The sequence below is a fragment of the Numenius arquata genome, chromosome 12 (assembly GCF_964106895.1).
Source record: "Numenius arquata chromosome 12, bNumArq3.hap1.1, whole genome shotgun sequence".
Classification (NCBI taxonomy): domain Eukaryota; kingdom Metazoa; phylum Chordata; class Aves; order Charadriiformes; family Scolopacidae; genus Numenius; species Numenius arquata.
This window is the reverse complement of record NC_133587.1, coordinates 8,231,639-8,245,856: the sequence shown is the minus strand read 5'-3', so window position 1 is coordinate 8,245,856 and position 14,218 is coordinate 8,231,639. Positions and strand designations below refer to the sequence as shown.

At 45.9% G+C, this 14,218-nt stretch overlaps 1 protein-coding gene across 1 annotated transcript in view; it reads right to left on the bottom strand.

Annotated features, from left to right (window-relative positions):
* ATP9A (ATPase phospholipid transporting 9A (putative)) overlaps positions 1 to 1,751 on the bottom strand; it is a 59,044-nt gene extending 57,293 nt beyond the window's left edge. Inside the window, exon 1 of the mRNA XM_074156994.1 lies at positions 1,684 to 1,751. Within this exon, the coding sequence (XP_074013095.1) occupies positions 1,684 to 1,751 (68 nt within the window). The remainder of the gene's footprint in view (positions 1 to 1,683) is intronic.
* Between the last annotated feature and the right edge of the window lie 12,467 nt (positions 1,752 to 14,218).

Genomic DNA, 14,218 nt, shown 5'->3' with positions numbered 1-14,218 from the left:
CAGTAAAACAAGAGTTCCTGATATAAGTCGCATCCCCAAACAGAGTTACTGCACCAAACAGAAACCTCAAATTCAAGTTATTCAGACCGCTGTTGAGAAAAATCCTAGGCAATCTCCCTTCACAACTTCTTGCTGCCAAAATTTCTTGCTAACACAGGAAACATCACCTCCATGACTGCTAATCAGGTACAGTCTACAACCAACCAACCATAGCTTAGGTTAGATGAGGGCAATTTGTGTTAGACACTACTAACCACATCATAATACCCAAGAGGGTCTTGGTGGAGATTAGAGAAATTTAGGAAAAGAAACCATTCAAGAAGCTTTGGGAAATTTCTCAGGCATCCACCTCTCCATGAACTCTTTCAATCACGTCACCGAATTTAATGCCATGGTGGCTGCACCTTGTGGAACGTGCCCAGTGATGCACATTACACAGGCGCTGGGGAATTACTTGCTGCATCACACACACCTACCAGCTCAGTATCAACTGGCAGAGATAGTGCTACATCAATTAGCAGAAACAATGTTGATAATAAGGAATAATTCTAATAGTGAATAAACCATGTAGAACAATTCCAGTCAGAGGAATCGGAATCAAAACTATCAACTGAAAACATAACAAACACGGTCAAAGCTATCAATTTCCTCCTGTTTTAACAGCCAGGATTTCCTTTGATGATTTGGTTTATTTTGCTAATATCACTCACCACATTTTAAAAGCAAAATATCCAGGGATAAAAGAAGCATTGCAGTAACTGACAGCCAGGTAACTTGGATACCCTGTACAGCCGACTGTGTACAAACCAACCTGTCTGGGTAGTGATGCAATTTCCTACCGAAACAGTATTAAAGCATCATTTTTCTTATTTAAGTTCCTGCATGGGAATACCAGTATAAATATATAGACGTATCTTCTTTAGGAACACATCCCACGCTCGGTATATCGCAACACCCCACACCAGGGACAATGTCTTGCTTTAACTGATGGAGTCAACAGAGCATTCTGCGTTCAGACACCTTTGTTGCAGACCTACAGACACCACTCCTGGCCCAACGCTAGTCCTCGGCGAAGGCCGAGCGCTCGCTGACCACCAGCCTGTGGCTCCCGCGCCCCGCACCAGGCACAGCAGCCGGGACACACGAACCGGGCCGAGAGCCGGGATGGAGCCGGGACACAACCGCCCCAGCCGGGCCGCCCCAGCAGGCGTTTGCTGCCGGGCCGGCCTCGGCGTCCATCCCCGCTGCTGCCCAGGCACCGCTTTGTCTGGAGAGCTCTAATGGAGAAGACGATGAGGATAAGGGCTTGCCGGGATGCGTTTTTCCCCACGGAGGGTGCTGCCAGCCGGCAGGCGATGGCTAGCTCCGCTCCCCGCAGCCCCCGGCCGCAGCGCGGCACCGCCCGGCAGGATCCTGCCCTCCACCCGGGCGTGCCACGGCAATGGCGTCAGGAACAACCTGTCAGCGCCTGCTTCCCCCTCCTCCTCCTCCTTCTCCTCCTCCCGGGCTCCCCCCTGCCCTCCGCGCCCTCCCCACCCCGAGCATCCCGCGAAGGCCACCGATCCGGGGCCCCGCCGCCGCCGCCCCGAGGCAGGGGGGGCCGGGGGTGGCACCGCCCGTCTCCCGCAACACAGGCGGCGGCCGGGCGAGGCGCGGGTCCCCGGTCCCGCGGGAGCATCTCACCCGCTGCGGTGCTTGCTGTCCATCCGTTTCTTCTGCCGGACCGGCTGCAGCGGGATGTTGTCGGTCATGGCCGCGGCTGCCGGGGCGGAGCGGAGCGGGGCGGGATGCGCTTCCCAGCAGCGCCTCGGCCCGGCCCGCCACCGTCTGGCGGCTCCGCCGAGGGGGCCGGGCTCGTCGCCGCCGCCGGGCCGCCAGCACGCAGGTGCTGCGCCCGCTCCGCCCGCCCCGGTGCGCCCCGCCCTCCCGGCCCGGAGCGCTTGGCCCGGGCAGCCCGGCCCTACCGCCCGCCTCCCGGCACCTGCTCTGCCCTAACCCCGCACCCGGGGCGCCGGGCCGGTCCCCGCCGGCTGCCAGCGGCCGCTGCCCCCCCGCGCTCCGGCCAGACCCTGCCCCGCCCGCCCCCTCTCCGTGCCCCGCCCGGGCCGCTCCTGGGGCTCGGCGCTGCCACACCGGCACCAGGGGCCTTCAGCACCCGCCGCCTCCGCACCCGTGGGGTGTTTCACCCCGGGGAAAGGGCCCATGCCACAGCTACTGTGTCCTCTGCCTTTCGCAGCCAGTGCAGAGGTGCGGGTTATCCCCCCCTTCTTTCTGTCGATCCCCCAGCCACGTTACAGAGGTGCTGCTCACACACTTCTTGCGCAGTGACCTCCACCCACCCCTGGCAACACTCTTTTGTGGATCCCGATTCAGATTTCCTCAGCAAATTTAGGCACAAAATTGCTCCAGCGTTTCTGTTCTGATTTCAAGCCTTTCTTTACAATCACAGTGACTAAATCTTCATTAAAACTAAGTATACAAGTCAGATTCCAGTAAAGCACTGGGCTACAGAAGCTGAGATATGCATTTGGCCAGATAAACTTCGTGTTCCTGGACAAAGATCCTGGATGCCACTGTAGTCTTCCCCACCAGTTGCTTCATATTCCTGTCCCAGCTAAACTCTGCCCATGTGTCTTTGACACCCATTCTGTCTTCTCCATCCACTCATCTTGCTTCACTCTTCTACGTCCACTGCATTTTCCTCCTGCCATCTCCATATCTTCATGTTCTTCTTTGCCATAAACAAGAAAGCAAAGGAATCCTTTAAGAACCACACCCCCTGCTCATCTGCCTTTTGTGCTGTTGACCTTATTCTTCATTCAAACATGAAAAACAAAATTCCCAGTGGCAAAGATGTATTTCATAAAGATTAGAAACTGGTAGTGCAATGATCCTATTCAAATGAAATATCATGGAATCACAGAATTGTCAGAGTTGGAAGGGACCTCTAGAGATCACCTAGTCCAACTCCCCTGCTAAAGCAGGATTGCCTAGAGCACATTACTCAGGACTGCATCCAGGCGGGTCTTGAAAATCTCCAGAGAAGGGGACTCCATGACCTCCCTGGGCAGCCTGTTCCAGTGCGCTGTCACCCTCACCGGAAAGAAGTTTTTCCTCATATTTGAATGGAACTTCCTATGTTCCAGCTTGTGCCCGTTGCCCCTAGTCCTATCACTGGAAACCACTGAAAAGAGTCCAGCTCCTTCATCCTTCAACCCACCCTTTAGGTACTTATAGTAGACACAGAGAGTAGACACATAGAGACATAGGGGTCTCCCCTCAGCCTTCTCTTCTCCAGGCCCCAGCTCTTTGAGCCTTTCCTCGTAAGGGAGATGCTCCAATCCCTTAATCATCTTAGTTGCCCTACATTGGACTCTCTCCAGTAGTTCCCTGTCTCTCTTGAACTGGGGAGCCCAGAACTGGGCACAGTAAAATATGCTTTACTAATGATACTATAATGAAAAAAATTGGTCACGTATTCATATAGCACATCCTTCTTAAAACGTGGAATTACATCTAGAAGACCACAAACAGGGATGTCTAACAGGGTTATTGGTATCTGGTCAGCCACCAGAAACTGAAATGACAGCCAGGTGGAAGCTTGGCTAAAGTCAGTGTAGAAAAGCAAGTGATTAAAGAAATGTCAGTAATAACAACAGAAAAAATTGCTTCAGGTTGTGTAACTAGTTAGGTGATGGCCCCGTGTCACAGAGTCACCACTGGACTATGGGGATCCAGCCCCCACCTCTTTGAAATCACTTCCTTCTGCTTCGCCGTTCTCCTGCAACGCTCGCCTCTCTGTGTGACCGTGCTCTACGTCAGCTCTGCAAAGGGACTGGTTTTACAAAAACCATCTGTTGGTGAGAGTTCCTTTATTTATTTGTTTCAATTGAATCCCATTAGGAGCTGGATGCTGAGCACAACCTGTGAACAGCCAAGCAGCACCAGCGAGAATGATACAGCCTCAGGAGGCCACAGGCTTGGACCAGGAGCTTCTTCAGCTGGGTTTGCTTCGAGGGGAATCATAACATGGGTGTTAGATGTTTTCTGTAAATGAGGCCTTGCCAGCACTGAGCAATGGCTGTTGCAGGCAGGTGCCCGTGGGTACTGATTGTATCTGGCCAACAAGGTGACCATTTTGGTAAGAGTGCTCTAAGCTTGCTCCTGCCACCTGCGTAGCCGCACCAGCAAGGGCAGCAAGCCTGCTGTAGGCTGTCATTCGTGCCAGTGTAGCTTCTTCCTGTTTGAAACCACCAAGAGTTACATTGGTGCACCTATACAGATGGAGGAAATGCCCAGTGCAGATAAAGATCATATGAGACAGTCAGATCTACACGTCCATCTCAGCATCCTACGCTGCACTCCCGGTCACCACAAAAATCTGAACCTATGTCTAGTACACGGCCAGCTTATTTCTCATCCCCCTGCAAACAGCCTGCAAAAATTCTTCCTTTAACAAATAACCTGCTTGGAAACATTCACTAAGCAAAGACTCACCGTGCCTACTTACCACTCCTCTGCCTGCACTGTCAATCTAAGCTGCTCATGGTTCTGCTGAACTAAAATACCACCATCCCAGTGACCAAGAGCAGAGAATGAGTGGGTATGCCCGAGCGTAAATTCAAAATCACCATTTGTTTTAACATACTAAGAAGTAGCATGGACCAAACTGACTGTTTTTTAAGATGAGGGATGTTTGTGTAGGTCTTAAAGTGAGTTCAAGGTAATCTTAAATAAGAGTTAGTACTTTCCCAGTGAATAATGAAAACTATTAAAATAAAGAAAAACAAAGAACATATGTAAAAAAAAAGAAAAGAAGAGAAGGAAAGAATAGCGGGTCGGATGGGCAGCTCTCTTTTCCTTCCTGCCCTCACTGCGCTCTAGCTCAGGTTACACTATGGATTACACCAGCACAAAAACTGCAATTGTCATTTAAATTTTTTCTTTGCAGTTGAAGCAGAGTCATCCTGACATTTTGTAATGAGGACATTTCAGCAACATAATTAATAGTTACACCAGTTTCAGGCACCAGCACTGAGAATGTTTAGGCAGGTATTTTCAATGCCATTCTAACTAGGGCAGTCTTATTACAAAAACTGTTTGTAGAACTGACTTTTAGACCGTATTTCAATTTGGTAATACCATGTTTTAATTTCTTAATCCTCAGTCTACTGCTTTTATCCACTCATGGGGACAACCGAAGTAGAAATAGAAATCCTTTCTCCTCCCACAAACATTTCAGCTCATGAAACATATTTACTCCATTTTTCTCATATGCAACTGCAATTTTTTTTTCTTAAATTAGAGAAAAGATATGATGATAGAATTCACTTTAAATTGTAATTTAATAAAAGGAACAACTGAAGAACCTAAACAGGATGTTGTGCTTGACTAAAACTGTCACAAGTGATAATACTGTTGTCACAAAACCCCTGGCCGAATGCTGTAACTGGCTGAAGTGACAATCCTGACCTCCAGCCTCAGGGCTCAATCTGTAATTAAAATAAAATTTATCAAATGTCATTGTTACTTGCTTTGAGGTGGAAGTGGCATGGGATTTTAGGACAGCCATCGTTCTTTTAAGCACCACGTTTTAGCCCCTGGTATCTTTGTGTTTCAGACAGCAATGAATGACATCCAACATTCTTTCCAACAGCCAAACTTCCTTTACATCATTTCTGCACATTGCCCAACTCCGCCATCCAAGAGCACAGTAGGAGAAACTGTTGTACGGTGGCTCTCAATTCCAGTGATCCTAAAAGAGGAGCAAAGGGATGCACAGCCAGGTTTACATGTGTCTGCATAATCAGGGATAACGAATTTGGCAAGCGGTGACAGAAACCAAGTGACAATGATACTGCAGCCTGCAGACTTACTCCCGCAGCATCTGGAGATTCGAACAAACTTTCAAAGCCTCCTTTACGGGCACTCTATTGTCTTGTATTGTAACGCTTTTGATTTTTAGTTAGAAAATCACTGTGAAAGATCTAGACCAGACTATAGCCCAATGGGCTGAACCCACTCCTTTACGTATTTCTTGCATAGCATTAGCTTTGCTATAAAGATTTTACGTGTGATCTCACCATTCACAGCAGGTATGTGCTCTCCTGATTTCCAAGCCTTTGATTTTAATTTGCCTGTTGAGAAGGAATGCCTAAAGGAAAACCTCCAGCCTCAGTCTGAGAAGTTAGATTTGTTAACCCAAGTGAAATAAAACCTATTTTGATTTTTCTGATGCCACTGGCTTGTTCTTCTGATGCTCAATTTTTGTAAGCACAGAACTTGAGGCTCACAAAGGAGCCCTGCAAGCTGCAGAATTCATACTGCACAACTGCTAATTAAAAAGAGCTGATTTATTTTCCATAATTTAAAATCATTATCTGTGTTTTTTCTCCCAGGACTTTTTTTTTCCCAGATGATTGAATTAACACCACAGCAAGCAGACTTTTATTCCTCTCCTCATTCTGTCCCCTGTCTCCCTCCCCCCCCCCGAAATGATTTGTCGTAGAACCAATTCTGGACCACTTGGCCTCCCCCGAGGCTGTCCTGCAGGGAGAGTTTATCAGATGCTGTCAGTGGTTTTATCACTGCACATTACAGATACTCTTTCAAAGCCAGAAATTGTTTATTGGCAAGTCCAAGGCTGAGCCCCCGTTTTCAATGCGAAAGGTTGTACAAAACTACCAGGTTGTTGATTGGAATGATTTAATATCTTTTCCCAGGGCAGGCAGCATGAGCACGCTTGCTTTGCAAATAGGATTATGTTTTATGCACTGAATAGTCATGAATCTCTTGTGGTCTGCCATTCCAGTTTGCAGAGACAAGTAGAAGCTCAATCTGGCCAAGCATGACCTGTGGACTGCCTGGCAGGGTGTGCCTAGATCTAACCAGAAATTTCTATGCCCATGAGCCTTTGCCATAGCAGTTCCCAGTATTTTGGACACCAGCCTTCCTGCCTTATCTTTTTTGCCTTTCTGCCCAGTTCTCCATTGTAGCTGTTACAGAACGCTGTCACCCCCCCATCCCCATGGCTTTGCCTCCTCCTCCCTGCCTGCGACACCAGCTTCTCACCCACAGGTGATGCCTGCCAATGTGTTTCACGGATCCTCAAATCCATGCAGGTCTCTCAGCTCCACTGATTAAAGAACAGGTAAATAAACTGTATTTTTGGGGTGTGCCTATATTCCTCCAAGGAGCAAGTCCTAGTGCCATTTTCCTACTCAAACAATGGATGGTAGTTTGGACAATGCACTTGCAAATTGTACTCATTGCCTATTTAGCACAATATGCTATAAATTTTCTGACATTTTAGTTGTTCTACTAAATAATTGAGTTTTTTATGCCTAGGACTCCAGTGTTTTTGCCCAAGGAACACTGTAGAAGGTCATAATAATAATATTGTTTGACTTGTTATATGCTGGAAGATTAATTCAATTTTGGAACTACATTTGGCTTTGCTTACTTTGTTTATTTATTTTTTTCCCCTAAACATGAGTATCAAATTATAGGTAATTCTGACATCTAAGGAGATGGCTCAGACTGTAGGTATGTAACTGATTACACAAAATGTTTATGATTCCACAGGCAATTCAAGTTGTCACATTATTCTTTGTACCTGTTATTATCTGGTTTCATAAGTGCATGTTTTACAAATACCGGGGTGCACCTTCTTTGTCTGAAAATGCAGCTCATTGTACGTGGTGTTTTGAGCTTTGTTTCAGGACTGTGTTTGCAGCTGCACCATTTGTAGGGAAGATGAGCCTGCGGGAGTAGGGATGTGGTTGCTAAGGGCTCGAAAACTTGCAGTCATGCAGTAACCGTGCAGCAGGCAGCCTCGTATGCCACAATTTTCCCCATGCTACTGACTCACTCCCACAAATGACAGGGAAAGAGGTGGGTTTGGTGCGGCGAAACATCCCTCTTTCTCAAGGCAGTCCTGGAACAGGCTCGGACTATGACATTCAGTCCCGCAAAATAAGAGCAAACGTGTCAAAGCTGCCCACTCCCGGGGCTCCGCAGCCGCACACACACAGTTGTTCCTGGGAAGGATCATTTTAGTAAGAGAAACGCAAACACGAACCAGGATGCCGCAGCAAGAATCATTAGCAATATGGTATCATTGTACACATGCCCTAAGCCTACACAAGATGCATTCATCTTTTAAATTTATCTTTTAAACGTCTGAACTCAGACAAGACTACTGCAATTAATTGGCAAGTTAAACACTACCAGATTATAATGCACTGTTAACACCTGCATCTCTGATCTGCACGGATGGCTTTGATATTATTTTTTCTTTTGACAAGTGGGCGATAGCGGATATCCTTTAAGCCTATATTTAATGAAGCCCTCCATAAATCCATCAACACCTGCTAAGGGAAACTACAATAAAGCTCATACTGCCATAGGCTCTGTTATCGAGGGAACATTTGGCATTCTCGTAATGAAGTTTCAGAGCAGATACTTTTCATGTTGCTCTGAGGAAGTGTACTATTTGTACAGGATCTTTTTCTTCCTTGCACAATTATATGTTGTGGATCAAGAAGAAAACAACCCTTCGGTCCCTAATTTTCAAAACAATAATAGTCAAACCCTCATTCATCTAGGATGGCTGTCATATAAGAAACGAAGAAAGAAAGAGGTACAGCTTTCTAGACAAATAAACTCACATTTTTATTTTGTTAGCTCTTGAAATGATTTTGCTATTAGCTGTAACTGATTTATAAATTCTCTCCATACTGATTTTTGTTTCTGTGTTACACATCCTATGGGTGCAATAAAAAAATGTAAAGCTCTAAACTCAGAAAACTTACTATTTGTTACACATTTTATATTTACAAATTTTACAAAAAAAAAAAAACCTACATAAAGTGGTTATTTTGTCAGTTAAGACTGGAAGAACTGTTGGGGTAACAGAAGAATAAATAATGAGGAAATTTTATTTTTTTCCAAATCTGGACATCATGAGCTGAGAGGTGTGGAGTACTTTTAACACATACAGAGATTTAGGTACCCCAAATCAGCAAATCACCTGAACGTGTGCTGAACTTTAAGGACTTAAGTAATCAAACTGGTTTCATGGAAACAACCTGTGTGTCAAAAGAAAAAAAAAAAATTAAGAAAATTATGTTTGGTATTCTGAACACGTAGACTGCATGGAGACAATTTTTTCTAGAACAAATTTTGTAAAGTGGATCTACAGGACTGTAAAGGGTGGTTAAGCCAATTCAGTTAACTTGATTTAAAAGCATCCACTGTCATCATATACATGGGGCTGCAGAGCCATTGAGGGTCTGGGAAGATAACACGCATAAGAGGTTTCAGGACAAATTCTAAATTACCACACTAAGAATACAGGGTACTTGTCAAGTAGTTATTTACCCCATATATTTCTCCTGCATCACCTCACATTCTCATGGTTTCATAAACCAGGTGCTTTGACTTTCATTCAGTCAGCTCACAGTTTGTTTTGGGGTTTTTTATTTGGTTTTGGTTTGTTTGTTGTTTTTTTGTTTGCGTTTTTGTTGGAGGTTTTTTCTTTCATTTGAAAGCTTAAATGAGCTGATGGAAGTATAGACAAGATCATTATTAATAAAACATGGTATCTTGTTTATGCTTTGAATCATATTTGCCCCTAAACCTACATGAGCAAAAGCATAGGAACATCTCTACACAACAGCTATAAAACTATTTTTAAAAGGCTTTGTTTGTGCTCTTCAACGATTTTTGCTTAACCAGAAGCCTCCTGACCTGCCACGAGCGCTCAGGTGCAGTATCTGCTCACCACAGCCAGCCTCTGGCACGGGAGAGGAGCCAGGGAACACCTCCTTGCAGTCAGACAGGCTTCAGCTTTCCCTCCTGCTCCAGCAGTCCCCGAGCGACCAGCAGTTTGACAGCATATTTTCAGCAGAGATGGCTTCCGTGCTTCCAAGCGTACAGAAGCGATGATGAAACTCCTCTGCTAAGAGCTTGAAACGCTGCAAGAGTGGATTTGGATTCCTGGCCCTGCACCGATGCCCGTTGCTGCTGAAGGTTGTGGTCATTATGTTTCACCCTGTTCTGCTCTTTTGCTCTTATAGTTCTAGGTATTGCATTGAAATTATGGACAGTACCCGTGTTTTTCCTCCATATATTTAGATTCTACATCTTACTACAAATAAATCAATAAATAGGTAAATAAATATAAATAAAAACTATTCAGTGTTGCAAGTTTCACTTGCTGGTTTTCTTTATAGAGAGGTGCTTTTATAACAAACCTTTAGTAATGTCTGAATTTTGCCTAATTGGAAAATAAGGCACACAATGAGATCCACCTGTTCTCATTCTGAATTGAGACATTTTCTGCACAAAGTAATTGACTCAGAGAAGTTATCTTTGAACTGCAAGATGTGATAACCAGAGAGGTTAATAACGAAGTCTGAAAGGAAAAGGATGCGGCTTTGGATTGGCTGGAATGTCCAGCACATAACTCAGTTATAATAGGCATTAAAAAGCAGGCTTTCCAGTAAGTCAGACAGCTTTGAGAATCAGTGGCATTAACAGCAATCAAAATGTTGTAAAATATGCTGCAAAACATGCCACCCTTTATAAGCGATTAACTCAAAGTGCAGAAAATAGAAGATACGATAAGGAAATAGGTAATATGATAATAGGCGGGCGCGTGCAATTGCTGGTTCTTTTCTCTGCTTCTGAGTTATGTTTCCTGTCCTGCTGTGGCTGTGCAGTGACAGACGCTTTTCTAGGTCAGTGATGAACGTAAGCTGAAGTCAAACGTATGCCAAGTCCAGCCCGAGCTCAGCCCCACGATGCTCAGGCAGAGCGCTCACCGGTGAGAGTGAGCGGGGAGGCTATGGAAGCGCACACAGAAGAGCTCTCTCAGCTGAACATACAATACAAAAAGAGTCCAAGAAAGCCTCAGCACTGTAGCGACAACCTCATGGGATCACACCGACACTAAGAAGGCTTTCTGCCTAAGCTGTTATTTTGCAAATAGAATCATCTTTCCTGATTCCAAACCCTGCAGTAAACACAGTGGTTTTCAACGGGAAAAATTAGAAATTAATGCAAGTCATACCTTTTCCTTTGTTTGAGCCTCTCTCTACCCTCCCACCAGCTCAAGCACCTTAGCCAGGTCCTTTCCCCTCTGTGGATCCAAGCTCAATGGTCCTTTACACCTTTCTCCAGGTTGTATTTATCAGCAGCCCTGGGAAGGCTCCCACCTCCTCGCTGCCAGCTGTTGGAAAGGCAATCAGCCTCACCGAGCTCAGCCCGCAGAGCTGATTATCTACATGATTTTCAGACAAATTCACCCCTCAAAGTTCCCACTGCCTTTCTGGAAAGTTTTGAACAGAAAGGGTAGGTCAAGAGAAACGTTTCTTTAGAGGAACAGAGCTAAAACATTAAGGTAAACCTAATGCACTCTTCCTTTATTTCTTTTTTTTTTTAAAGCAATGCAACTATTACGTTTGAATTTAACATTTCTAGTAAGCCAGCCGTTACCTTAGCTCCTGCAAGTAAATATGCTACTTTCAGAAAAGCAACAGCCTGGGCAAATCCTCTATGCGATGAGCAGAGTAAGTAGTAACAAATAAGAACAGGAGAGTCCTCTAGGCACCAAGAGAGACTAATGAGCAGAGACAGCGCACATTCCGTGCTCACCGCCGCTCTCACACCGACGTAGCTGTATCAGCTTCAGTAAACTTGTTCTTCATTTACATCAGCATAGGGAAGAAGAGAATAAGCTGTCTTTTTTTAAGATGCATTGTTAAGATGCAGTGTTGCTGTAAACACTTGCCAGTGCGGTGAGTTCTGCCACGCTGAGTTTCAGAAGGTGTTGGTTCAGCTCTTGCACACGGCAGAGCAGCCAATTCCCAGTCCCGCTTGCTTCAGAAACAGTCTCCCCCCCAGCTCCCTCCAGCAGAAATATCTCTGTAGCACAGCCTGCTTTCTGCCATGGGGACAGTGGACAGATAGGTCCTACCCGTTCTTCAAGTTTTGTGATAAGATCCATAACTTGCCCACAGCGGCTTAGCTGGGGATCCTGCCACACTCCAGCCTGGAGCTGCCTTATCACTGAGCTGTGAGATGCAGCTTTGGGCACAGCGAGAGCTTGACACTGTGGCCTGGAGAGTAAAGCCGTGTGCTGACTCTGCCAAGTCCCATCGTTTCACTTTCACTGTTGCCCACCCGGCCAGGCAGACCCTGGCTGCATTTACCCGATTCCCCAAGCAGCCCTGTGCCGCAGGATACGGTACAACGATTTGCCAAAACTTCTTGTCCTGGTTCCCCAGGAGCTTCCTGACATTTTATTTCTAGACCAGAGCTTACGCTTTAATAAACTCCTCCCTCCTCATCTCCCCTTAATTTCCAACCTGTTGACCAATACAGTTAAGGCAGAGGTCTACAAAATTACATTCTTATTATAGATGGTCATGAAAAGGCAGTCAAGAGTCCCACAGCTCGGCACCTTTTGAGGTAAAGCTGTAATGTGAGCCCAGGCCTCATAGAACAGGCTCAGAATTTACATTTAAGAGAGCGACCCCAAACCTCAGGAGCTGTTTGGATGAGGAGACATCAAGAAACACTACCAAGGTGCAAAGCCCCAGGACAGCAGGTTGCATTGACTTCCTGCTAGCAAAACTGCTCCCTTCCTCCTGCTGACATCTTCATAGCATCGTGATACCAGTTTGTATCAAGCTATCAGAGGAAAGCAGGCTTGTTACCGCAGGCTCTTTGGAAGCCAGGCCACTTTTTCACAGTACCCATGGTTGGCCCATACTTGAGAACAGCTTTCCCAGTTAGGGCAGGTCTTTAGATGTGACCCACCTCTCCTGTAAACCCAACACTTCCTTTTTCACACCACACTGCTCCTAGTGCTGCTGCAGTTAGTCCTGCACGGGGTTCCCAGCACCACCAGTTAAGGAAACAGCAAGAAATCCAGCCCAAAGCTCCAGCAGCAAGCCCACGCAAGGAACCCAGAGAAACGCTGCTCTCAAAGCAGGTTATCAGCTCAGGGGTTGAGAACAGTATCCACGCTAGCAGCACGAGAGTATAGTTTATTTTCACTTCTCACCACCGAGAGACCTCCTGCCATACTCCTCATCCATTCTGCTTCAGATTATAATCCCTTGGTTTCCCTGAGCACCGAGTATTTTGTCTCCTGGAACTATAATGCTGCTTTTAAATACTCTACACAGAGCATGCAGTTGTTTAAGTGCTCTACGCTTCCTACCTTCCCACATATCCACCATGTGTTCCTACCTTTCCTTCTGCTCCTCTGTTTATTTTGCCATTTGCCCACCTTCCTGGACCACCTCACACCTGGTCCTGCCCTCCCCACCCCTTCTTTTTTCATTCCTCCAGAGTTTGTGGCAGTGCCCAGAGAACAAGTGTTTCCTTTCTGCTTTTTTCCACCCCCAAGAATGAGCCTTGTGCAAGGGCCACCATGATCAGGCAGCAGTGGCCACGCACGGGTATTCCCTGCCCCTGTTGGAAGGTTGCACCTTCAAGGTAGACTGGTTCTGCACCATTACCTCCCCAGCACTAAATACATTCACTAGTTCAGGTTGTAAGCGTTAGAATCTCAGCACTTTCCCACTGGATCGGGGCTGTTTTCAGAACTCCCTTTTCCTTTGCTCTTTAAGGGAAGTTATTTATCCTTTTTCTAAGCAGCCAGCATCTTCAGGCACTAGCAATTTGATAACCTGGTACTCCTTTCCAGGATGATCATAGCACAGGAGTTACCGCACGTATTACCGCCATTCTATTTCAGTGTGGGAATCGACATCCCTGGCAAGTACCAACCCCTACATCAAACCCCAACTGTTCCCAAGAAACTGATCCAGAGACTCGTGCACCGATACCTACTTTCTGTTGTTTTTAAGTAACTAATAGAAGCATAACACTGGATCACAGATTTAAAAATAGTCACTGGAGTGAGACAGCATGCTGCCTATTGAACTTGCTCTGCAGGAGACAAGTGCTTTGCCAGAAAAATTTCAGCACTAAGTGTGAAAAAGCCATCCCAAAATTTATTCTCAAAATGTCAACAGAAACGCATCAGTAGATACTCAAAACTACAGAGTTCTTAGAAGTCATACATTCACAATGCAGAAACTTGACAATTGGGATGCCTTTTGCATGGTCTATGTAACAATATCCATTTTACAGTGTAAACAGGTACTGGTATGTTCTTACTTACAAGTCCAGCAGGAAAGGC